At 42.4% G+C, this 27,220-nt stretch overlaps 2 protein-coding genes across 3 annotated transcripts in view; both read right to left on the minus strand.

Annotated features, from left to right (window-relative positions):
- MAP3K3 (mitogen-activated protein kinase kinase kinase 3) overlaps positions 1-14,554 on the minus strand; it is a 61,322-nt gene extending 46,768 nt beyond the window's left edge. The window contains exons 1-2 of one of the 2 annotated variants that reach the window (XM_084863779.1): positions 14,280-14,554; positions 4,855-4,976 (exon numbers count right to left, since the gene is read on the minus strand). In XM_084863779.1, the coding sequence (XP_084719905.1) occupies positions 4,855-4,976; positions 14,280-14,283 (126 nt within the window). In that variant the 5' untranslated portion in view covers positions 14,284-14,554. The remainder of the gene's footprint in view (positions 1-4,854; positions 4,977-14,279) is intronic. The other variant, XM_084863778.1, reaches the window with a different exon arrangement.
- A 6,107-nt stretch (positions 14,555-20,661) lies between these two features.
- TACO1 (translational activator of cytochrome c oxidase I) lies at positions 20,662-26,525 on the minus strand. The gene is made up of 5 exons (XM_084862211.1): positions 26,011-26,525; positions 25,598-25,704; positions 24,153-24,280; positions 23,260-23,437; positions 20,662-22,926 (listed from the first exon to the last, which is right to left on the minus strand). Exons 1-5 carry the CDS (start codon positions 26,288-26,290, stop codon positions 22,726-22,728), a joined length of 894 nt encoding a protein of 297 aa, XP_084718337.1. The 5' UTR covers positions 26,291-26,525; the 3' UTR covers positions 20,662-22,725.
- Positions 26,526-27,220: the final 695 nt, after the last annotated feature.

The raw sequence follows: 27,220 nt of genomic DNA on the forward strand, positions 1-27,220 counted from the left end.
GAGAAGAAAAAGAAAAGGGCAATAAAAATCATTTTATTTGTATGTGACTCATGAAAGTCCTAAGAGATCAGTCAGTGGAAGACATTATTTTAAAGCAGCTTCTTACAACATAGAATACCAGGCTTGTCTATTGCTTTATGAGGATTTTTGTTTGTTAATCCTCACCTGAGGACATTTCCCCCCCACTAATTTTTAGAGAGAGAATGGAAGGGAAGGGGAGAAAGAGAAACATTGATATGAGAGACACATCAATTGATTATCTCCTGCATGTATCCAGATGGGGGGCCAGGGATCGAACCTGCAACCCAGACACGTGCCCTTTACCGGGAATCAAAATCGGTGTGTGGGCCAACTCTCTAACCAGTTACTCTTTAGCTATGTGTGGTAGTGGCTACTACATTGGACAGCCAATGTATGTTCCTTTATGTTTTCTTTTCAAACTAGCCAGCCTATCTTGCCTTGAAAGACAAAGGAGGTCCTGAAGAGCCAGGTCTATCATAGTAAAAACAAAAGGCAGTCTGTTAAATCATTGATCCTGCTGGGGAACAACTCTTAAAGTTCCCCTCTAGAACTGATAGCCAAGAGAACTGACCTGCTTGTAATCACTACCGCTTTATTAGTTTTAAATGTATAAAATGCTCTACATTCTGTCCATGCACTTAAAACAGCTTGATGAGATAAACACAATGGTCATTGTCTCTATATTTTAGATGGAAATACTGAGGTTTATAAAGGCTGTTAGACTTACACATAGTAAAATTATTGTGATCAGGAAGTCAGTCAGAGGATCTGAGTCTGCTTCCTGGCTCTCCTCAATAACCTTGCATAATCACTTTGTAAGCTTTAAGGTACTACACACACGCTTATAGTTGTTGTTAACTGTTGTGGAAAGCCCTCTGTTAGTTGTAAAAGCCTATGTAAATGGATTATTAACACTCCATGGCTTCTGACCAGTAATCTTTTTACTGTGCTAAGAGTAACAAACGATGTCAAGCTCACAGAGAAATAGCACCTGTTGATTATAAAGCACTGTGAGTTGATGACTGCTAAAGGGATATTGCACATCACTACCTGCAAGACTAACCATAGGCCCCAGCACACTTAGAATGTGCCATGTCTACGAATGTCCAGCCAGCTCTAATCAGGCTATAGGCTTTTAGCAACCTAATGTACAGGACGGAAAGTACAAAGAACACAGATCCTATCTCCTAGCACAGGGGTCCTCAAACTTTTTAAAGTGGGGGCCAGATCACGGTCCCTCAGAGAGCTAGAGGGCCGGACTATATGAACTACTAATTCCTACTGTAACACCTCGGCTGCGCTCACTGCCCAAAAAACCTGGCGGGCAGGATCAGACACTAGCTCAGCACCTCATGGCCCATGTGCTTCCATAGCTGCTCAGATGCTCCCTAAGGCATTTTCTTTCTCAATCAGTTACTTAGCTTATTTACTTAGAGAAGAGGATGTCTGAAGCCCTGCCAAGCAGAGATAATAAATTAGGTGGTCTAGTTTTTCCAGGCCTCAGCCCCCAAACAATTTTGTCAGTGAACCCACAGCTCCTCTGGCTTTCCTTGTTGTACCAAGCTTGAGCTCCATAAATCTCAGCTCTGCCTTGTAGCCAGCACTGCCACTTTCACACTAAAGTGTTGTTTGCCTCTGCCAGTGCTATCTCCTGCGTGAAAAAACCACTTTTCTCGCTGGCCAAAATACTTGGCTACTTTCAACTGGGCCTCTGCAATTTGAATCTTTAGTCCAATTTTGACATCTCTTAGCCATTTAAATTAGGTTTTGATCTTTCATTCCTTTCTTCTCCTAAGCATGGACCTTCTGGCAGAAGATCTGGTAATGGAGAAAACTGTTTAATACCATCCCAGGCCCAAGTGAACAAAAACAAAAATAATTAAAAATGTGAATTTACTCTGTAAATTGTAAAATCCTATGTTAACAGATCATTAATGTCTCCAGACTCTTAAGTAGGGTCTTTTCATTACACTAAGCTGTAAACAACTCTCACCCCTAAAAGTTCCCTCCACCCACATCTCACTCCAACCTTCCTAGAAATGCATTCACTGAGACTTCCTCCCTCTTTCTGCTTTCAGGGTTTTGCTGAAGAATATTTCTCCTGGTCAAATGTTAAACATCTACTAGACTTCCCAAGAGAGACCATTCTACAGCCTTGACTTTATTAAGGGAAAAAACTATCATTGCCTTTTTACCCAATATTAGCTTAATATATATTTTTAATGGCCATGCTTGTTCCACAGCTTCACAAGCTTATGAGCTGTGTGAAGAAATGAATATGTCAATGAATCACTAAGAATGTACTGAATTTCTTGCCCAACAAGTTAGTAATCCCTTATATAATATATAAAGTTGTGCTATCCAAGATAATAGTCAAATGTGGCTATTTACATTTTATATTATTAAAATTAAATACAATTTAAAATTCAGTTTCTCAGTTGCTCTTTAGCTATGTGTGGTAGTGGCTACTACATTGGACAACACAAATACGGAACATTTCTATCATTACTGAAATTTTATTGAACAGCACTGACAGAGTCTGCTTATGAATAATATTATTGTAAGGAATGGTGATGAGAAGCACTGAACATAGGTAACAAGTAACCAGGACTCCCTACAAATCCACAACTTGTCTGGGAAATGAACTCCATACTCTTGCATGTTCAAAAGTATCAGGTTCAAAAGAATATTTTAACTTTAACAGGTAATTTGGTTCCTTACCAAAAATTTGTCTCACCGGCCCCTGTAGATAAGCTTGTTGTTACTGTGGGGCTGTTCATAAAGGCTGAGCTACTGCTGTTATTTTTTTTTTTTCTTAAAAACAAAAAAACTGAGATTAATAGCTTGTATCCTCCTCTATGCAAGTGAAAAAGTTTGATGATATTCAAAATTATGAATTCAAATAGCCAGTGCCTCTTGCTAAGATTACCTGCTAACCAGCAGTTAATATTTTTCACAGCCTTCTACCTTCATAACCACTGACTTCACTCCAATAACAGCAGTAGACACATTAATCAGGACTTTCCTTATTATGGCTTTTAGCTCTAAGCAGAATCCCTAAAAGGTAAATATCCCTCAAGGATCAATCAGGGTCCACTCTACCCCTCTTTCTCCAGCCTGGTCCATTTGGGCCCTCTAACTCAAGAAAGCTTCTCCTTTTCACCTACGAACTGATATACAGGCTAATAGTCCAGTCTGGAGAAAGGTCAGCTGACTAGAGCAGAGTTAGCAAGCACGCTCTACATAGGAAGACAGGAAGGAAAGTGAGGTCATTAGGCTCAGGCCTGGGGGAGGGGACTCACTTCTGGTAAAATGCTCCTTCCAAAGCAGCTTTGAATAGAAATGAATTATAGCAAGGGAGAACCCACACAATTAGAATAACGTATGAAAATAGTACAAAAATGGGCCCTATTCTGTTGTTCCCTTAGTTCTGTAGGTAACCCCAAAAATAAAAACAACTTTCTAAACTAATCCTTCTATTAAAATAAAACAGAAGGTCCCCAGGGTCCCCAGTTTTACTAAAGACAAGAAATACTCTAGGAGGCCATATCTAGCAGACCTCAGACAGAAAAACTTCAAGAACATCATACTATCTCTAGAAGCCAAGGGTACTTCTGAAGAATTGGTAGACAAGGTACAAATAAGGAGAGAGGTTAGCTGATAATGAAGAGATCCACCACGGAAGGATGTCATGGACAAGTTTTTATCAAACACACCAAACACTGCCATCTAATAGAGTGCTAGATAACCACTAGGGAAGAAAGCTCCCCATCATTCATTCCTTCCTGCAGGCCAAAGTACCCAGGAAACAGGGAGGTAAATGACACTGCACATGAGAAGGTTCTCAGCACGTAAGTTTAAATGTTAACAAAAACAAAAACTTTTCTTAAAGAACCACACAACTCTTAATAAAATAGGCATTCTCAACTATCTGAGTTAATAAAGGAAAATAACTGTAAACAACAACAATAAAATCACTCACTCATTATTACCTTTACAATATATTATATGACATTTTATTAAATAAAATTTCCTTCATAATTATATTTTATATAAGCTAATACTAAAATTAACTAAATTTTCCTGAGTATATACTGTAAAGCTGTCTTCTGAGTTTGGGATCATAAATTTGGATAAAATATTGGCCAAAAAAACAGAAAAGTTATATAAATACTGTCCGCATAATAAATAAAAGAATTATTCTCATTTTTTGCAAATGAAACACTATACACAAAGTTAGATGCACAAGGCTTTGGGATTCCAGATTGTGATTCTTTTCACAATCTATTTTTTTTTTTAAGTATACTTTTATTGATTTCAGAGGATGGGAGAGGGAAAGAGAGATATGAACATCAATGATGACAGAGAATCATTGGTGGGCTGCTTCCTGCATGACCCTACTAGGAATCAAGCCTACAAACGAGGCATGTGGCTCCTACAACCTAGGCCAGGGGTCTTCAAACTACGGCCCGCGGGCCACATGCGGCCCGCAGAGGAGTCTGATCCGGCCCGCCAGGTTTTTTGGGCAGTGAGCGCAGCCGAGGTGTTACAGTAGGAATTAGTAGTTCATATAGTCCGGCCCTCCAGCTCTCTGAGGGACTGTGATCTGGCCCCCACTTTAAAAAGTTTGAGGACCCCTGACCTAGGCATAGAGCCATGACCTCCTGGTTCAAAGGTCAATGCTCAACCATTGAGCCAGGTTTCTTTTCATAATCTTGTAAGTGGTAAGTGACATATACCACTTAAAAGTACATATTCTTGGCTTCTCAAATATTTCCTATTTGAAAACTCCTCTCCAACAAATTTTGTTAATTCTACCAGGGCCACACGTACCTGCCTATTTGGGTGACCCGTGTCTTTGTTCTTCATGGTCTCATATGCAGGCACCCGGGGACGCCGGCTCATCTGGAGGGCCACCAGATCCTTCATGATCGAGTTCAATGCCTCCTGTTCATCTACAGTGAAAAAGAGCACATGGATTAAGATACTTTAGTACAGACCAGAAAAGTACTTTCACAAATTATATGACTAATACTCAGATAGTTCTGTCCAGGTAAAATGAGAGGCTCTATAACTATAATTATATACATTCCTCTCTGAAATCTCTCTGAAAAGTAACTGAGGTCAGACTATGGCAGTTTGAATTTTAATGGATTCTTAATAGTTCTCTAATCAGATCATAGGCAGCAACATTTACCCATTCACTGGGGGCAAGGGAGGTGCTCAAACAGCAATTCTTCCAATGTCACAGAAACTCAACCAGGAAAAATAGATGGAAAGTTGGAGAACTGAAGAACAACGTGGCATAGTGTAGTAGGGTACTGAGTGAAAAATGAATTCATGGAGAGCTGATTATGGAACAGTCAGTCACAGACTTATTCTTCAAGTATCATATGTAGGAGAGCACATTTTAAAAGATACCAAACAAGGATCTCAGGTAGTAGCTTTGAACAGAAGTTGTTTTACAAGCCTAGCCTTTGAATACCTTCCTCCCAACCCCTCACAAGTTTATAGGCCTTCTGCTTCCCATAGGGAAGTCAAAAGGCAGTTCTATTGTTTTTCTTCCCTAACTGACCAAGCAATGTATTGTCTCTTTTTTACTGACTTTGCTTTCAAACCCCTTTTCTTGAAATAGCATAAAGTACTAGAGTTCTCATGTACTTAAGACAACTGGCCAAATTCTAGAATCCAAACCAGCCAAATTCCATGTTTTAAAAAATTCTCCCTGTCCACTTAATAGCATTTGAGAGTTAAAAATAAACAAATCTGTTGATCTGGAAAGGAACATGAGGGACAGAGTTGTTATACTTGCTTTGGTGACAAGTGAGTCACCTGGAGAGTTGGGGCACACCTTAAACGAATCAAGAACAAAAGACTCCACCCAAAGGCAGTGCCTATCTTCTGCCCTTTATCACTGTCCCTTGGAAATATTCTAATGCCTGGTGGGAAGGAAAGAACAGCATGAAGTATAAGAAGTAAAACTGCACTCTATGGTCCTCCCCTCTTCCTAGACCAAATCTGCTCAGGTGTCCTACATGACCCCAGAGAAGGATGCCCTTGAAGAAGTTTGTGTGCTCAGAACAGTAAAATTAGATTTGAGGCCTTGGCTGGCTGGGTAGCTCAGTTGGTTAGTGTCGTCCCAATATGCTCCAGTTTTGGGTTTGATCCAGGTCACAGCATATACAAGAATCAATCAATAAATGCATAAATAAACGGAACAACAACAACAAAATGATATTTCTCTTTCTCTCCCCAGCTTCTTCCTTTCTACCTCTAAAAGCAATAAATAAAAATAAAAATAAAAAAACTTGCAGGAAAAACATGAGTAGCTTCCCATCTAATTCCACTTCAAAATATACATATTTATAAAAATATGCATGAGAATGATACAACTGTACCAAAAGAATGGGGTAAATGGGATAAAGAAAGAGGTGAGAAGAAAGCTGGTATTTACAGAAAGACATTTGTTAAAATTCAAACACATATATCCCATCAATTATCTCATTTTCTAACAACTTTCTATTTCTATAGGCTCCTTCAAACAAGGGAACTGCTTGGATATTTGTTTATTTGTATTTTAACCTCCTAATCAAGATTTAAAAAGTAGATAATAACATATAGGCTAGGAAGTTTGGCATATATATAGGCTTATACATTAAATTGGCTTATATACTATTAAAGATGTATGTATAAAATTGGGCCAACTGTAACAGTAAATTGTGATCAATATAAGGAGGATTATGACTATGTAGGTGTTTTCACAGGGGCATCCAACAATATTTCTAGCAGCAGAATGTATGGAGTTTTCCGTATCAAGGTAACCACACTTAGAATTGAGAATTTCAGTTGTCTTAACTCAGATATTAAACCAAAGTGGACGTAAATACACACACATGCATTTTAAGTTAAATCCATGACAAATAGACTTCATACGTCATTTTTAATTCTATATAAGATGATGCTATTATAAGAGCTGGTTTATCAGGTTGACAAATTCTATTTCCAGGAAGTTAACCAATTCCTTGCATTACTTAATGGGTAAACTTGCTTGGTAGTTCCAGTGTTGAGAATACACTAAACTCTAGAGCGATGGTATGGCACTCTCTCTTGAAATCCAGACAACTGACGCAAGTGGAACAGGATTATAGAATCTGATTATTTTAAAATGTACATTTTTATTGATTTCAGAGAGGAAGGGAGAGGGTGAGAGAGAGAAACATCAACGATGAGAGACAATCATTGATCGGTTGCCTCCTGTATGCCTTACAATGGGGATTGAAATCGCAACCTGGGCATGTGCCCTGACTGGGAATCGGACCATGACCTCCTGGATCATAGGTCAACACTCAACCACTGAGCCACTCTGGCCAGGTGGAATCTGATTTTGTATCAAAGTTGAATATATTGCTAGAGGCAGACAGGGTTTTAAACTGATACTTCAAACAGAGCATGGATAAAGACGGAAGTAAATCAAGTGGCACTTTTAGGCATTTCTTCCTGGAGTGAGATTTTAACTGAATTATCACTCCAGTATGGAATTCCTTAAAAAATAAAACAAACAAAACTTTTGAAAACAAATTGCCGCTTTCTTAGATTACAGCAGTCAATGAACTTTGGAGTCAGAAAGACCTGGGTTTAAGCAGGCCTTGAACAAATCACTTATTCACCCTAAACCTCAATTTCCTCATCTGTAAAATGGAGAACATAAAGCATCGTTTCACAGAGCTGCTGTGAGAGTTAAAAGAAAATAAACAAACTTACAATTATCCGTCATGTTACCTAACACTTAGTAATGCTATAAAAAATGCTGCCTAGTATTATCATCAATGGAAAAGGTCAATAGGAAAAGACTAAAGCCACTTAATCTACCCTAATACTTAATTTTATTCCTGAATTTTTATTAATAATAACCATTTACTGAGTATAATGGTTAACGTATAACATAATATACATTAATTTTGACAGATACTTCAAGGTATTCAAAGAATAAACACAGAAACACGAGGTTATACAAATAGAGACTGAATCAGACAGTATACAAACCATGGTACATAAACACACGTGTAAAAAAAAATGTTTTTACAGTGTAAGGAGCAAGAGGTTGTACAGGTTTTTACATAATTATTAACAGAATAAAGATTCATTCAGAAAAGCAAGCTGCTCCAGTTACGAAGGAGAGTTTTAAAAATGGACTGAGGCCGAAACCGTTTTAGCTCAGTGGATAGAGCGTCGGCCTGCGGACTGAAAGGTCCCAGGTTCGACTCCGGTCAAGGGCATGTACCTTGGTTGCGGGCGCATCCCCAGTAGGGGATGTGCAAGAGGCAGCTGATGGATGATTCTCTCTCATTGATGTTTCTAGCTCTCTATCCCTCTCTCTTCCTCTCTGTAAAAAATCAATAAAATATATTTTTAAAAAATGGACTGAGGAGGAGAAAGGACATAAAAGCAAGTGAGAGGTAAAGGGGAAGAGAAGAGACTAATCCTCAGTGTACTGTAATCCTTATAGAGAAGAGGAGGAAGAAGGTATGTTAGCAAAAAACCCTTTAACAAGATTGGAAAAAACAAATAGTGACACCACAGAAGTTAAGAGCAAAGAAGGGCAGTGGCAGATGTAAACTAGGCAGATCCAATAGAGTAGTAGAGGGAGAAAACAAATTTTAAAGGGAATCAAGAAGCTGGCGATTAAAAGAAAGCTGGAAGTAGTAGAAGTCAACAATTAATTCATTTGTGAACTTTACATGTGAACAAGTTGAGGCAGGTAATAGTGTGCTATAACCTAGAAGAGATTTCCTGAGGATGGGGTGATCTGACACACTTAAAAGCTACCAGGAAGCAGCAGAGAAGTTGATTCTAGAGATTAAGAAGTTAAGAATCTAGAGGGGAAGAGTATTCATAGAAAATAGAAAAGAAGGGATTTATGAAACAAGGCTTAAACTCTTAGGCAGTCTCAAGCAGAAAGCTATACACAATTAGCTGCCAGTGTACACTTCTTCTCCAGATACTCTGACCTACGATATGGGGGCTACCAGGCAACACACCCCTCTATTTTAGCTCCATCAGGAATTCACTTCCAGACCCAACTACATCTGCTTCTCTACCTAAAAGCTGGATCTTAAGGCACTCCCATTTATGAATTCTCTTGGCTAAAAACCCAGAAAAGTTTCTAGAAGAACCATGTCTTTTGGTAAACACTGTTGTCCTTTTTGATGTCTGTTTACTATGTCAGACACACTCTTCTCCATATATGCAAATCTCCAAAGTAATACTGAAATATTTTTCTTCATTTAACTAATGTTGTTATTTCTTCATCTTGCCAACACTCTACCCTACTATGCCAGATCATCTGATCACAATTCTCACCCAGGAGATCCTGAACTTCAGACTCTCTCTGAGTCAGACTTTACTATCTTATTCTACATATTTCACATATTCCCACTGTCTCCACCCTGTCCATACCTAGGCAAACATCATTTTATAGTTAAGTATAAGCAAAAACAGCCCAATCCTCAATTCACTATGAACTTTCTTCCTTCAAGGATGTGGTTGAACTTTTACTAGATCTCAAAGTCAAATTCTGGTATTTATTTTTCTGTTTTTGGGATATAAGAGCCCTTCATATTGGTTGGTGGCTCAAAATGTAAAAATATATATTACAAAGTAAGCCACTGCTTCCTCATAAGAATCAATATTTCACCACTACATATTTTAATGTTTAATGAAATTAACCTAAAGGTCTGACTATAGGATTATGTATGTCAATCCCAAAACCACAGTATTGATTTCTCCCCTTCCTGTGTACCTTTACAGTTTGACAAAGTACAACCTACAACACCTCATTACACTTATTTGTTTACATGTTTCTGATTTACTGTGCCTAACAATAATTTCTTAAGGACATGATAAATTTAGGTATGGGGCCTAACTCTTCATCTGACATATAAATGACAATAAATGGACAAAGAATAAATGGATAGCTTATATATTACCAAGAAAATTGTTTCTTATCATTTTATTCCCTAAGTGTTATTCAACTGGACAGATATTTACTTTTTACAAATGGCTAAAATTCTGTTTTTAAAATTCAGCTGTCGTTTTTTTTAAAATATCTGAAATCTAGCCCTAGCCGGTTTTGCTTAGTGGGTAGAGCCTGCGGACTGAAGGGTCCCAGACTTAATTCCAGTCAAGGGCAAAAGCCTGGGTTGTGGGCTCAATTCCCAGTAGGGGGGTGCAGGATGCAGCCAATCAATGATTCTTCCTCATCACTGATATTTCTCTCTCTCCCCCACTCCCTTCCTCTCTGAAATCAATAAAAATATATTTTAAAAAATAAAATATTAGAAATCTAGTTGTAACATTGCCATATCAGTTTCTTATATCTCGATCCCAATTTCAAAGAAAACAGTTGCTAACTATTCAGAGTCTGCATAGGTGGTGAGATTTAGCCAAACTAATTTGAGACTGGTCAAACTGGGAATTTCCAAGTTGTCTATAAATCGTATTGATTCTGACTTCAAACCAAGTTATCAAACCAGAACCACATGATCCTTAATCCTAGACTCAGTTCATTAGTTTCCTGTAACATTTCCAAGTTGTTACATATTTTTCAGTAATACTTCCCACTAAGTTTCAGATTGCATTTATTTAAAAGTCCAAATAATGCCTGAATTAATCTCAAGCATTAGTAATAAAATTTGCCATTAAATTACTAAAAACTAGGAGAATTCTAGAATGACCAAGAGAATATGACCAGTCAATCCCAATCTTTTAAAATAACTACATAGTATCGAAGTCAAAATAAAAAGAATACTTACAGGGATAAGTATAGTTTCCACTAGAAATTTACTGGGGCTAGCAGCCAATATAAAATCTGACATTTTTAGTAGCAGCCCAAGTTGTCAAACAGACTTGAGTCTGGGGTTTAGAACAGCTCAGGAAAATATAGCTGTTGGTCAAAGAACCTGCAGGGACTCAAATTAGTCCTTTCCTCACTGGGCTCAAGTTTAATGAGTGTAATGAAAATATTAATAATCTATGTTTCTCTCATATCAACCCTTAAGTTTATTTAGAACTATAGCAACTAACTAAAGTAAACCAAGAAGTATCGGAATTTGAATTTTCAGCATTAATATTACCAAAATGGAAACTAGTATTTAAAAGAGAGGCAGTGGCAGAAACCGGTTTGGCTCAGCGGACTGAAGGGTCCCGGGTTCGATTCCGGTCAAGGAATCAAACCCGGGACCCTTGGTTGCCGGCACATCCCCGGTAGGGGGTGTGCAGGAGGCAGCTGGTCGATGTTTCTCTCATCAACGTTTCTAGCTCTCTATCTCTCTCCCTTCCTCTCTGTAAAAAATCAATAAAATATATTTAAAAATAAGAAATAAAAAAATAAAAGAGAGGCAGTGTATGTGTGAGTATGCATGTATCCTTACTGAACCCTCTACAAAGCAAATTAAAGAGCCAGGTTCTAGGAAAATTCAGCATTAGCTCTGCAAGTCAAGGTTATCTATAAAAAGGAAAGAGAATGGTATAAGGCTGAGGAAAGCCAGGCAGTGGTTCTTAAACCACCTTGCCTAATAATATACTGTAGCCACCAGGCAAGTTAATTCCCTCGTTTTTTCATGTAAAACTGATACTGGGACAAATGAGAAGACACTGAGATCTTGGTCCTTTTTTCTTTTTAAAATTAAAAAAATTTTTTTCAATTACAGTTAACATTCAACATTATTTTGCTTCAGGTGTACAGCAGAATTGTTAGATAATCATATACTTTAAAAAGTTTTTCCCCCGACCGGGACTGGTTTGGCTCAGTGGATAGAGCGTCGGCCTGCGGATTGAAGGGTCCCGGGTTCGATTCCAGTCAAGGGCATGTACCTTGGTTGCGGGCACATCCCCAGTGGGGGGTGTGCAAGAGGCAGCTGGTCGATGTTTCTCTCTCATAGACGTTTCTAACTCTCTGTCCCTCTCAATTCCTCTCTGTGTAAAATCAATAAAATATATTTTTAAAAAATTGTTTCCCCCCAATATTCCCTGTCTGGCACCATACATAGTTATTACAATGATATTATGTTTCCTATGCTGTACTTTACATCCCCATGACTATTTTGTAACTACCAATCCATACTTCTCAATCCTTTCACCTTCCTTCTTTTTTTGGCTGAGCTGGGGGGATTGGGGGGTGGGGGCGGGAGCGTTTCTAGACTAAAGCTATATAGTTCCTTTCCTCCCCATCACTAGCCCCTCTATAGATCTACACACTTAAAATAAACTTTTGAAAAATGGTTTGAAATGTGAAAACAGGCTGACAAGTATTTTGTTTTCGTTACTTAGTAATCTTCACCTGAGGCTATTTTTCCCACTGATTTTTAAAGAGAGTGGAAGGGAGGGAGGGGGAAAGAGTGAGAGCCACCTCTATTGGTTGCCTCCCATATGCACCCTTATGGAGCCTAGGGTCAAACCTGCAACCCAGGTTCATGCCCTGGACTGGGAATCGAATTAGATCTTTTGATATGCTGGCTGGTGTCCTAACCATTGAGCACACCAGCCAAAGCTGACATATATTTTTATGTTAGACAATGAGAAAAAGCCAACACATCTGGGTTTAACTAGTTTAGCAGTTAAGAAAGTGGGGAGGAGGAGGTCTGCACACCCTCAAGTATTTCACACTCCCCTTTGGGACTTAAGACTGTCCCCAAAGACTTATTAGGAAGACTATCACAAATATAGGTTCACAAATCAAATCAAAGAATTTATGCAATCATCAAATCCCAGAACACAAGCTAAATATCTGAAGCCTAAGGAGGACAAGAAGAATTATGGGCTCCATTTACAGTAAATGTTCAATAAGTATTTAAATACCAGGCCTTATTGGATTCCTTTTCTGTTTATTGTCACAGGAGAAATAAAGCATGGAAAGGAAACAGCAAGTCCCCAAGCGAGCAACCCATTCCTTACTGTATGAGGGGGAGCCTGGAATAGAACAAGGCAATTCATTCAAAGTCAGTGTAAAGACAGGCCACTACAGAGTGTTTGCCCAATGTGACACAGCATACACTTAACCTCCTACAAAAATGACCTGACCTTGCTATAGGGCAAAGCAAACATTAATGCTCCCTCTTCACACGGGGCACTTCACAGATGCAATGAATAGCTTTGCAAAAGATTCTTTCACTGAAGTATACTCCTTGACTATTTAGGACAATACCAAAACTTCCAAAAACTTGGGATTGCACACAACAGTATTACAATAACTGGTCCAACAAGACAAGCAAAGTACATCTAAAATATTATTTGCTTCTTGATCTAGTCCAATAGTTCTAAGTTACCAAAAAGGACATGAAATATATATAATTCGGTTCAAATGCTGTGTGTGAGTGGAAGGAATTAAAAGCTCTTCTTTGATTACATCTTCACAACAGAAATTGCAAATATTGATAAAAAGGAAATAATTTCATCGGTTCTTTTGTGCAGCGAATGCTTCTCTCTAAAAGTTATATAATTCCAGAGATATCGTAAGATTAAAAAAAAATGATGCAAAACACTGCAACCGGGTTTTTCAAAAAGTAGGACGTGAATTATAACTGGCGGGCCCGGACCAATTCCCAACATCCAGCAATCTACGTGCAGCAGCTAGCATTTCTCCACCGCGCTGCTGATAACAGTGATTGCCGTGGCAATCGCCTCCCAGCCTATCTCCCCGCACGCCCTCCCCCCTGCGCTGGGGCGCGCACAGGGCTCCAGAGCAATCCCCGGGAACTCTCACAGACCGGCCAGTGTGAGCAAAGGGAAGGAAATGACACAGGCAGGAAAAAAAAGCAAATCAAGGAAAAGACACAACAGCAGCTGGGCCTGCACCAACCTCCAGCCCGGGCCCCACACTGCGCTCTGGCTCCCCCGCCCGCCCTCGGGCTCGCGGTCCGGCTCGCTCGGGCCCGAGCGGACTGCCCCGCCGCGCACGGGCCCCCATCCCGCCGCTGCTTCCTCGGGATGCGCCCGCCGCGCAGCCCGGAAGGAGGCTGCGGAGTGTGTTCCGCCGGCCTGGGCCGCCCGGGCGGGCCGGGGGGAGCCAGACCCCTCCTCCCCCCGACCGCGGAGCCGCAAGCCGAGCGGGCGGGCGGGCTCCGGCAGTTCGCAGCCCCGGCCGGGCGGGCTGTCCATGCCTGTCAGGCGGCGGCCCAGGGTCCTCCTCCTCCCCTCACTCATCCTGGGGCGGAGCGACGCGAAGGAGCGCGGGCACAGGCCGGGGCGGTGGCGACACTCACCCATGGTGGCGATGGCTGCGGCGGCTGGTCGGGCCCGAGTGTCACCTCCGCAGCCGGAGCTGCATGCCGGGGGCCCGGGCGGCGGGGACGGCAGCGGGCCCGGCTCCGGGCGGGGGGCGCGGGCTGCGCTCGGGGCCCCCGCCGCCTCCCCAGGCTCCGGCTCCGGCTCCGCCCGCGACCGGGCGCTGTGGCATGGGCAGGGTGGCTCGCTACATCCCCGGCGCTCCTCGGCTCGGCCCAGCGCGGCCTCGGCTGCGCCGCTCGGCCCGCCCGCCCGCTAGCCCCTCGGTCCAGCAGTCGTTCCGTCCGGCCACCGTTCTCCACCTCAGGAACGCTCCGAAAAACAAACCGCTGGTCGCGCAGCTCGCCCCCTTGCCTGTCACTCACTCCAGCGCCCGCCAATCCTAGGCAGTCTCGGGACCTTCGTCCCACCCCCACTCACTTCAGCAGCCAATGACAAGGATGAAGTCACTGCCCCCCCTCCCCCGCAGCCACCGCCCCCCCACCTCTCCCTTCCCAACACCCTCTCAGCCGCCAGCTAATCATCAGCACCACACGAAGAACCAGTCCCGCCTACTCTCACAGGATGCCAATGGGCGAAGCCAAGGAGGTTTCCGAGGGCTATCTACCGCCTGCCAATCATCCGAACAGCACCCGGTTCACTCCGCTGCTAGCCAATCACGGAGACGGCTCTGATCACCCGCCTCTGCGCATCCCTCGCTGGCTCGCCCGCCCTCTCTCCCCGGGAGGTGCAGTTTGCTCCAATCACAGCTCGCGCATGAGGCCCCGCCCACACCCCCACCTCGCGTCAGTTGCCCGAGGCTCCCGGGCGCGCGGGCTGGCGCGGTTCCCTGTTGGCTACTCTGGGGCTGGAGTTTGGGAAGGAAAGCGGCTGGATGCGTCCCCAGGCCTTCCGCCTTCCTCGCGCTCCGCGTTCCCGAGGCTAGCTAGGGTCCAGCCCCTTCCTCCTGGTGCCCACGCCGGTGCGTAATCAGCGGGGAGGGTTCTGGCTCTGAGCGCTTCCCGGCGGGCGTGTGGCCGCTTCTTCCACGCGATCCCCTGGCAGGTCCTCCGGTCCAGACACCGCGCTGGCCTGGAGGCAGCGGCGGCCTCTCCACGGTCTGCCTCTCCAGTGCCCCAGACCTCCGGGGCTACACCCGCCGAGAGAATGGGGTAGAGCTAGAATGTGGGTCCTCGGAAATCTGGGCGTCCCGCCGCTAAACCAGTAAGTGGCAAAACCAAGTGGTTCTTTAGGGGTGCGGGGAGGTAATACAAACTTTTCTTGTTGTAAAAGCAATACAAGCTCTTTGTATTAATATTGGAAAAAAGAAATCCCACCTCAGAGATTACTGTATCTTTCCTACCTAAATATACAACATTTGATAAAAATGGCTTCAGATTGTTTTGTGGTGTGCTTACGTTATAAGTGTGTTCCGTGCCACTGAAGATTGTTCCAAAACAAGTGTACTGGCTGGCTATTTCAAAAGAGAGATTGACCATAATGAATTTCCCCAATACCCCCCCCCCCCCAATTGTTCAACCTTTTGTACACCCAGATGTTCAGATTCCAAGCCCACCACCATTACCGAGGGCTCCCTTCCTCGGGTCCCTGTTCCAGCGTAATATAAATGAGATGCCGGAGTGCTCTTGCTCAGATGTGATTTCCAACTGTTAACTAAGAGCCTTTAGTGGAGGCTTTAAGAATTACCTCTTAAAAAAAAAAAAGAATTACCTCTTGCCGGGACCGGTTTGGCTCAGTGGACAGAGCGTCGGCCTGCGGACTGAAAGGTCCCAGGTTCGATTCGGGCACATCCCCAGTGGGGAGTGTGCAAGAGGCAGCTGGTCGATGTTTCTCTCTCATCGACATTTCTAACTCTCTGTCCCTCTCAATTCCGCTCTGTGTAAAATCAATAAAATATATTAAAAAAAAAAAAAAGACCTCTTGCCGAAACCGGTTTGGCTCAGTGGATAAGAGCGTCGGCCTGTGGACTGAAGGGTCCTGGGTTCGATTCCGGTCAAGGGCATGTACCTTGGTTGTGGGCATATCCCCAGTGGGGTGTGTGCAGGAAGCAGCTGGTCGATGTTTCTAACTCTCTATCCCTCTCCCTTCCTCTCTGTAAAAAATCAATAAAATATATTTTTTAAAAAATTACCTCTTTATTTATACCCCCACCCCAATATTTATCTGGCCTTTTGTCCTGCTAGTTTTTTGTGTGTTTTTTTCCCCTTGAACAAGCTTTTAAGTCTATCATTTTCCCTGTTGAAAGATCCCTGTCCAGTTTATTGTAGTTCCCTAACCATAATAATCTTTTTTTTTTTTTTTTTCTGGGAAGGGGAAATAGAGTACAGGGAAAAGAAAATTAGTATTATCAGTCATTTACAATAGGCCAGGAATGTCCTCTCATTTCGTCTTCTTAATAATTATTTTTTAAATTATTATTTTTTTTATTTCAGAGAGGAGGGAGAAAGAGAGAGATGAGAGAATCATTGATTGCCTGCCTCCTGCACACTCCACTCTGGGCATTGGGCCTGCAACCCAGGCATGTGCCCTTACCAGGAACTGAACTGAACTATGACCTCCTGGTTCATAGGTCAGTGCTCAACCACTGGGCCACACTGGCTGGGCCCTAAATATTCTGAGGTCAATAATACTATTTGCATTTAAATTATGAAAATAAAACTCAGAGAACTTAAGTACCATGTACATATGGTAGAGTCAGAATTCATAAAAGGACTATCTGATACCCAAAAGCTATGTTTTTGCACTAGGCCAGTGTTTTTCAACCGTTTTTTATTAATTATTATTATTATTATTATTATTATTAGCACCCTCCTAGTTAATTACATTTATATTCTTCCTGATGAGAGAGAAACTATTAAGGAATAAGATTTTTGTTAGGGTTGAGCTTTGAAGGCCACACACCATTGTATTTAAGATTTTTTTTGCCCATTAAGAATCTCTTTTCACCCAGAATAAGACCCAAATTCTGTCACCCCTTTGGGGATATCACTCTGCTGAGAGTGAAATAGGCTTATGCTGGAGGTCATAATCTGCCAGTTTGAGACTCAGATCTGACCCTTTATTTTATTCATCTGAGATAAATGTTTTTAAAAGACACATTTATGCTAGTAGAAATCTAACACCTATTTCATGGTCTGTATCCAAAGGTCTATTCGGCAGCTTCTCTAGTACTTTCTTCATCAAAGTACTTATCCTACTCTGTAACACATCTCCAACTTAACATTTTACATTGAACTCTTGATTCTTTTCCCCTTACCACCAAATCCCCACTCCTCTGTTTTCCCAATTCTTAGTCTTCCTTGATTTTACTCTTTGTCTAACACCCCTATATTCAATCATTCAACAAATCTTTCTACTCTTGTTTCAAAATGCATTTGTTCTTGCTTCAAAATGTTTCTGGACCCAACCACATCTTACCACTACCACTCCAGTCCAAGCCACCATCCTCTCTCTCTCTCTCTCTCTCTCTCTCTCTCTCTCTCTCTCTCTCTCTCTCTCTTTCTCTCTCTCTCTCTCAACACTGCCATGGCCTCCTAACTGGTCTCCCTATTTCCTCTATGGTCACCCAATAAATGATACTCCACATAGCAGACAGATTCTTATAAAATGTAATTCTGGTCATGGCATGCCCCTGCTGTCAACCTTTCAATAAAAACCAAATGCCACTCTAGCTGGTTTTGTTCAGTGGATAGAGCATCATCCCATGGATTGAAGGGTCCCAGATGCAATTCTGGTCAAGGGCACATACCTTGGTTGCAGGCTCAATCCTTGGCCCTGGTCAGGGGATGTGCGAGAGGCAACCAATTGGTGTGTCTCTCACATCAATGTTTCTCTTTGTTCTCCTTTCCACTCTTGAAAAATCAATGGAAAACTATCGTTGGGTGAGGATTAACATAAATAAATTTACTTTAAAAAAACACAATCTCTGTCATGGCTAAAATGAGTTGGCCCCCATTATCCCCTCCTACCTCATCTCTACCACTCCCTTGATCATTGTCCTCTAGCCACAATGGCCTTCTCACCAGAGTTTGAACCTACCAAGCTCAGGCCCTTTCATTTCAGGTACTTGCAATTTGGTTTGCCTGAAATACTCTTCCCCAGGATGTCCCATGGCTAATTCCTGCTTTTCATCCAGGTCACTGCTCAAATGTCAACTCTTACAGAGTTCCTAACCACCTCATCTAAAATAGCCTCACTCCCCTCCATCATTCTGGATCTTCATATTCTGTTATTTTTGGTCATAGTGCCCGAATTATATATTTACTTTTTTGTCTTTCCTCCAACTACGATGAACATAAGCTGCTATGTAGGATCAGGGATTTTGTTTTGCTCCTTGCCCTATCACCAGCAGTTAGAATAGAGCCTCTTATGTAGTAGAGAATAGCAATACAACTACTTAATACGTCTCTAGCTGAAAAGAACCTTCTGATTTTCCTTCTACCTTTCTAGAAATTGCTTTCTTTGAGGGCTTCATTTCCATTGTCTGTCCCTGAACCAGCCATTTCAACCATTTCCAGGCTGCAGTCACCACACTGGATTTTCTTCTGAGCTGCAAAGCCATGACCCCTTGAGTATCCCACAGGCACCTCAAGTTCGATTACAGTCAAGGGCACAAGCTCAGGTTTTGGGCTTGATCCCCAGTAGGGGGCATGCAGGAGGCAGCTGATTGATGATTCTCATCATTGATGTTTCTATCTATTTCCCTCTCCCTTCCTCTCTGAAATCAATAAAAATATATTTAAAAATAAATAAAAGAATTGATTCTGTTTTTCATGTACTTACAACTGTAAATCTACTTTTGCTCCACCATGTATATTAACTTAATTCTCAAAACAACTGTATGAAATAGGTACTGTTATCCCTATTTTACAGTTGAAGAAATAGCTGCAGAGAGGTTAAGTTCTCATCCAAAGTTTCTAGCAACTGACAGAATTTGTTCCCCAGCAGATTGGTTCCAACGAGTAGAGTAATATAGGTAAATGGTAGTTATATTACAGACGATGGGATTAGATGGGACTTTTATTGGTATATATTTCAATAGGGGTTGGCTTTAAAAAAACAAAAACAACAATAAATGTTACTTTTCTGGCAGTGACAGAGAAAGAGAAAAAAATGAGAGAGAAAAACTGCTGCCTGGAGACAGAATAGAGAAAGTGATTTGTTAAGACCAGTGTGGTATCTCTCATAACATTTTGTTTTGTCGGAACTACTGGTTCATTTATCTTTATAGAATGTCTCCAGAGCAGTCTCCAAGGATTCAAATAAAAGTCTAAAGTTGGGATCTCTTAGAGTTTGATGTTTTATTGACTGCTATGCTATGTTTCAGAGACAGAAAAGAAAGTAACTCAACCACATGGATGAATCTTCATAGTGGGCTGGAGGCAGAGCCTTCACTGTTCCTGTTTCATTCAGCAGGGCCTCTAGCAGAGGGTGGGGGGAAGTTACATATCACATGAACGCTTATTTTAAAAGTCAAAGCAATGGATAGAGCCTATCACAGATACCTCCAACCCACTGAAAGGATGCCTGAAAATGAACCCAAGCCAGCTATAAGGTGCTAAATAATTTTATGTTGCTAAGACAGTGACCAAAGATAAAGCTAGGGCAGGCCAGGACCAGAGCCCATCCTTTTGACTTTAAGGTACGCCTGACTCCCATCTTCTCACATGCTGCCTTCCTAGTTGGACAATATTGTGACTAGTTTTTTAGAAAATAAAACTCAGTTATAACATCATCATCCAGAGATAACCAGTTTTGACATTTTGGTACAATTCCTTTTATTTTTTTAATATATTTTATTGATTTTTTACAGAGAGGAAGGGAGAGAGATAGAGAGCGAGAAACATCGACCGGCTGCCTCTTGCACACCCCATACCGGGGATGTGCCCGCAACCAACGTACATGCCCTTGACCGGAATCGAACCTGGGACCTTTCAGTCCGCAGACCGACGCTCTACCGCTGAGCCAAACCGGTTTCGGCTACAATTTCTTTTAGCCTTTTTTAAAAAGACATTAAAAAAAAAAAAAATATATATATATATATATATATATATATATATATATATATATATATATATATATAAATTATTGATTTTAGAGAAGGGAGAGGGAGAGAGAGAGAAACACCAATGATGAGAGAGAATCATTGATTGGTTGCCTCTTGCACGCCCCCTACTGGAGATCAAGCCCACAACCCAGGCATTAGGCCCTTGACTGGAATCGAACCTGGGACCTTTCAGTCCACAGGTGGATACTCTATCCACTGAGCCAAACCAGCTAGGGCTAAAAAGACATTTTTATGGCATGATACATATTTTAAATTTGGGCCTTACAATACATATAGTTTTGCATCTTTGTTTTCCATTTAACATTATATTGTAAATATTTGCATATATTGACATATGCAATATATTGACATATTCTTTGGGAAATAATAGCTACTGGCAGAATAACTCATACCATCTTTAACTATTCAGTTAAATAGTTATTTAACTACCCTGTATAGGTAAGGTTCTCTTTACCATATCTAGAGGCAGAACAAGTTCAAGTAAGGTTTCATTTCCGCCTTTCCCATATTAACTGCAGGAAAGACTGAGGCACCACCAGGGGTCAGTGCAGAGCCATCTAGTATGCCTTGATGTAAGAAAATTGGTTAAAGAATCCCTATTAACAAATCCTATCAAAGCACTAATCCACATAAGTAACAAATTTTCTTCCAGAGTGGGCTTCCTTAGTTTAGTAATGATCACACTCCTCCAAGTTTATACTCAACATTTACAAAACAGCTATTTTGTAAACTAAGGTCTATCAATACAAGATGTACTAGTATTAGACCTGTTCTTACCTGCTTGGTATGAGGTTATTTGTGCATAAAATACTTGGCCTAACTATTTTCTAGGTTTGTTGTGAATACCAAATAAAATACATTATAATTTATCAAGTATCATTTAAACTTTTAAGTTGCCCTATTTTAATGATGTGCTATTCAGATATTTAGATAAGTTTTCTTTTAAAAACTAAAGAATCCCAGGTAGTATAACGATAATGAAAGGAGGTATAAGAGCATATACTTTGGCATGATCATGGGTTATTTCATTGGTTTTCCTTTCCCTAGCCTTCACTCTTCAGATGCTTAAGTCATCAAAGAATTAGCAATCTGTTTTTTCTAGAAGCTGAAGTTATCATCTATAACTAATTTCATTTTAGTTCTTTTCCATCTTCATTTACCTGAGATTTCTTTAGGAAAATTGCTCTGAACTCAGACTGGCTTATAAATAGCTGAATTGCAGGGATCAAAAAGCCAGTCCAGGCCTGACATGATTGATGGGCTCCAGAACAGGTGATTGGCATTCCTGGTCTCTCTAAACCCAGAAGTGACTATTAGAAGCAAAAGGTACCAAGGGTCCTATTTCCCACCTGGCCAGGCTTTTGATCCAGCCTTCTGTTCTCATTTCCTCTCCAGTTCCCAGTACCTCATCATCTGCCATTAGGGATGAAGAGGAGCTACGGTTGAGCATTCTGGGGATCAAACAGCTTTCTAAACCAGCTTCGTATGGCCTTTTCTGAGTGTAACCTAATTTGCTGACTTGTCCACTCTAACAAATTTTAGAGCACACAGGAACCTGGGCAAAGCAGGAGTCTCTTATCATTGGCACTTGATTTCCTATTGGGCCAGAGCCTTCAGCTCCCTGGCACACAAAGAGAACAAGAATGCATGTGGAGCAGCTTGCACTGCCCTAGGACAGCTCCCCCTGAGGCCCTATGTCTTAGAGTAGGGTCTAACACAGGGTACCAATTGAACAGCTAATGCTCTTGATAAGTATAGTTCCTGGTACATAGTAGGTGTTTGATAAACATCAGTTGCATGAATGAATGACAGGTTTAGGCCATCAAACCAGCATTAGAGCACAGAGTATCTGGAGAGAGTTACATTTCTATAGTCAATTAAAAAACAAACAAAAAAGACCCCAAAACAACAGTCCTGGGATTGGAGTAGTAGAACTAGGCTTATAGACTTGAAAGGTAGTCAAGAGGGTCCTAACCATCTGGACACAAACCCAGGAAAACTCATGAGCCATACAACAACAATGCAGCAACACTCTTATTTAAGAGTAAATGGGCCCTCACAGCCCATCCCCCGAAGGGCCAACTTCCTGAGATCACAGTCTGACCAGCTGACCAGCCCCACTCTGCATCAGGAGGGAATGAGGAGACTCATCTAGGAGCGCTCTGAGACACCAGAGGAGTTGACAAAGAGGCCCTTGAGAAGTATGCGGATTCCTGTGTCCACAAAGCTGTAGATCTTATGCCTTTGAACCTGCTAGGCTGCAGACCTACTTCAGTCTAGAGGACACTGTAGAAGCCTGTGCTCCAGAACAAGCTGCCAGTTGCCTAGGAAGGAGGTGGAGGGCACACACAGTCTAGTTACTCAATGTTGTCATAGACCTGGATCACGTCCTCATAGTTGCCCAGAGCCTGGATGAGGTGGGCGGCCTGCTCCAGGTCAGGGTCAGCCAGCCGCACCTTTGTGTTGGGGATGAATTCTTGTGCACAGGACACAGGACACAAGCCCAGGGAGTCCAGCTTCTTCCTCACTTGATGCAGTGAAGAGGGATCACAAATAAACTAGGGACAAAGCAAAGTCAAGGGATGAGGAGCCAGGAGATAACAGGACAAAACTAGACAGAATGTCACAAGACTTGAATAGAACTTCTATATCTCTAGGCTTAAGTTCTTCACTGGCAGAGATATCATTTTCAATTGTTTTGAGTCCTCCTCACAGTCCTGGGTAGAGTAATTCCTATCTAGTATTCACGTAATAAATGTTTGTGCAATAGGTGAAACCTTTTACCTCACCTGTACCCCAGGGGCAGGAAAGAAGAAACTGAGAGAGGCATGCCTTAATGCATCTATGAGGCCCTCTTGGAAGTCCACCAAACGCTAAGGCTTCATACTTACTTTAAAAATGTTTTGTTCCTCTTCGTCTTCAGTTTCGTTAACATCCTCAGCTCCTGCTTCAATCGCCAGCTCCAGGGCACGTTCTAAGCTCACTTCTTTCATCTCTTTGTCCTTCACTCCAATCACAATCACCCCTTTTTTGTCAAAGGAGTGGCGAGCTCCTTCAGCCATCATTCCCCTGATAAAGGAAATGGGTCAGAACAAATGCTGTTAGATGCTCAGCTTCCACACAGCACTGCATGTCTCTCTCCCACCTCACCTCTGGCGCATATACGGACATGGAGCAGCTCTCTTCCTGAAGATGCAGCCACCCCGGGGGCAAGGGAATAATCCAAATATATCCCCACCCTCTATTTTCTGCCATGACTTAAGTTTAGAGGATGCAAGACTTTGCTCATCAATTCCTATGCCATTTAGATTCCAGTCCTGAGGGTACATTTTAAGATGTGGACATTATAAGGCCATAGATGAGATGGGATAAAGAGCCCCTTCGACTGTTATGAACAAGTCTTTTGGATCCTGCCTAGTACAGAACACATTAAGGGAGACTAAATGATCCCATTTAGATTCAGCTGAGGATGAAGAATGTATAAAATCTGAACCAGCACCAACGGACAATACTTTCCTTGCACAGAATTGGAACCTAAAGTCTCCTCTACTTTCTTTTCTTTTCTTTTTTTTAAAATATATTTTATTGATTTTGTACAGAGAGATAGAGAGTTAGAAACATCGATGAGAGAGAGTCATCGATCAGCTGCCTCTTGCACACCCCCCACTGGGGATGTGCCCGCAACTAAGGTACATGCCCTTGACCAGAATCGAACCCGGGACCTTTTAGTCCCCAAGCTGACGCTCTATCCACTGAGGCTCCTCCACTTTCCCCACACACCTACCCATTCTTGTTCAGGATATGTTTGATGTCCGAATGGCACTTGGAGCCACTGTTAGATAATGCCTCAATGAGCAGAGAAGAGCCACCTGGGCCTCGACATTCATATAACAAATAAATGTCCTTGGTTTTCTGCAAAAAACAACATAAGCATATTTTCCTGTTTCCCAATTCCCTCCCTGCATGTCAGCCCAGAACCACAGGCACCACCACCGTACAGTTGACTCCATGAATGGGCTCTTTGGGCTTAAGCCCAAGCTCTCAAGTGTTTATTTTTGTGTTTCTTCCCTCCCTGCTCTGAGAGGAGGCCCACGAGACCAACATTTAAGGTAATTAGTATCACTCCTTACCTGGAAGGGAGTCTATTTCTCTGGTCCCTGAATGACCAATTAGTAATGTCCCAGCTTTGATTCCTCTTCTCTGCAGCCGAATTTCACACCTTGCCCACCTTTATAACTCCAACCAAAACTCAACCTCCTGCCTCCTATCCTTTATGAGATCTACCTGTGCTACCCCTGGGCTGCTCCTACCCCTGGGCTGCTGAGCACCACTACACAAAGTTGCACACCTACGCCTTTTCACAAGAGCCACTGAAAATAGCATGGCCTCCAAATTTCAAACAATTAATAAAAAACTATAATGACCAATCTTATCTCCCATGCCACTTTGCCCATGCATCTAGTCCTTGCCACTTTCTCCAAGCACCCTGCCTGCTGCCTTCCCAGGAACTCTCAACTGATAACTTCTCCCTTCCTCTTGCACAAAGAAAATAAAATACCACCAGGTGGGGAAAAATCCCGACTCTACCACCTTGTCTACACCAGGCCAACATGAAAACAATATTTGTGATAGAGCAAGGTTCTGGAGTCTGTCTGTTTTCAGTTGGTCAAGTCACCTAATCTTGCCGTGTCTCAGTTTCCACTTAAGGTTGTTCTGAGGATTTCAACATTCCATTTTCTTATCAAAGTGCTTGGCCTGCAGTAAGCGCTCAGTTATTAGCTATTAAGATGAGCATTACTTCTTCAGATCCTTCCCACTTGTTCCAGAGGAAGAGATGTCCTCTCACCTGGGCTCTATCACTATCATCTGAACTCTCCCTCTTTCTACTGGCTTTTCTCCTTTGTGCATAAATATCAGAAAACAAATCCTTCCTCAATCTAACATCAGAACTTGCCCCACACTGTGCTTACTCTTTCTACCCCATCTCCTCACAACTCAGCTGCGCAATCCTCAATCCTAGGTCCTATGACTCTGTACATTGTCTATCCACCCTATTCTTGATTGTACTCCCATAACCAATGGCCAAGGAGAGCCACCAAAGGGCTCTGGATTGAAGGTGTCAACCACATTACTACCCTTCTCTCTGATGACTTAAGGAGTGTTTGGTGGCCTTTCAGACATGGATCCTGTAGAAGCTCTAATAACAAGAATGTCAAGCTGAGGACACACCTCCATTTTCAGCGCTGTTTCAATTGTTGACTTGGGCATGTGCTTGTTGCGACACACCTCTAAGATGTGGGCCAGGCTGCTGTTGAGGTCAGGGTTGGGGCCTCCTTCTGAGATAGAAAAGAATGAGTGAAGTCATCTCATTTAATTATTTCCAGACCTATACCCCCTCATTACCCAGAAGAGTGGCAAATTACCACTTTGTTCTCGGTTAGTTTAGAATATTTTATCCAGTGTTTGTATGGAATATGTAGGAGAAATGTTTTAGAAAAATTTTTAATTCACTCTGTCTTTAGAAAAATGAAGGGCCAACGATGGGATAGGTCCTGGCCCAGCTCCCGGACAAACTAGGCAAATGAGGCTTTGGGCGCAGAGAGAGCAGTAGGACCAGCCGTGAGTGTCGGTCAGGTTCTCACCTTTAACCGCTAGGCGGATGTTCAAAGCAAGCTTGGAGAAGATGCGACTCCTTTCAGTGTCCTTGGGACCCTTGATATGTCGGACTTTGGACCACTTGTTGTGCCCAGCGGGGGCTGCGGTGGTGCGGTGCAGCGTCCGACCCCGAGCGGGGCTACAGCCCGGGGGATGGGGCTGAAAGCCTGGGGAGACGCACGGAAAAGCCGCCTGGGCTCCAGGGCCTAAAACCCGCAAGCAGGGTGCAGCGGTTCTGCTCAGATTGACAATGGCCCAAGCCGCCATTGGCTCCGACCCTGGGCCAAGGTCAGCAAGAACAGAGAAAGGGAAGCGGCTAAAGCGCCAGTCAAGTCACCGCCGGAACAAGCAGGTCAGGAGCCTGCGGTCGCCTTCACCTGTCACCGGTGACTCAAAGGTTTAGGGCCGTCGGGAGCAGCCGAAACTCCACGGACCCCGCGCCGCGCCCGCTGCAGCGGGAGTGGGTCATCTGGCTGGTGTAACACACTTCCTCTTTCCGGTCCGTTCTAAAAATGCGTCCCCACCGCTCTCAAAATCCGTTCCGCAGCTGCACGCCCTCCACCTCCACCTCGGTTGCCCTGGGGAGCGCAGGACTTTATTTCCCATAATGATCTAGTAGAGATACGTCTGAGTTAGTAAACTAATTTTGCTTCTGAATTGCTTGCCAACTCAGAGAAGGTCCAAAATGAAAATATTTTGTTGTTGCAAAGAAATGTATACTCCAACAAAACTCATTTTGCAGGAAAAGAAATCGCCCACCAGAGGTGTGACTTACCTAATTAATCCTTTGATCTCTCTTAAGTTCCTTTTCGATATTTGTAAATAAGGATGCTACTAGTACTTGCTTTACATAAGGTTACACAAAATAAGCCGTTTTAAAAGAACAGACTTATATAAATAGATCGATCATCAATAAGAATCCCCCTTTGAATTTTAAGCTGTAACTCACAGTTCACTTATGCATTGTTCTTTTATTACTGTTTGTTATACAAGCTACTTGGGCTCAACACTTTCCTCCTTGTATTTTGAAGATTAGAAATACCAGATTGCTGAGTGGAAGTGGAAGAGGATGGTCCTTTATAACTAGCTTCTTTCACTTAGCTTGTTTTTGGGGTTCATACATGTAGCATGTATCAGTACTCATCTCTTTTTATTACCAAGAAATACTCCATTGTATGACTATAGCACATTTTATTT

Source organism: Pipistrellus hanaki (assembly GCF_964339955.1).
Source record: "Pipistrellus hanaki genome assembly, chromosome: 16".
NCBI lineage: Eukaryota > Metazoa > Chordata > Mammalia > Chiroptera > Vespertilionidae > Pipistrellus > Pipistrellus hanaki.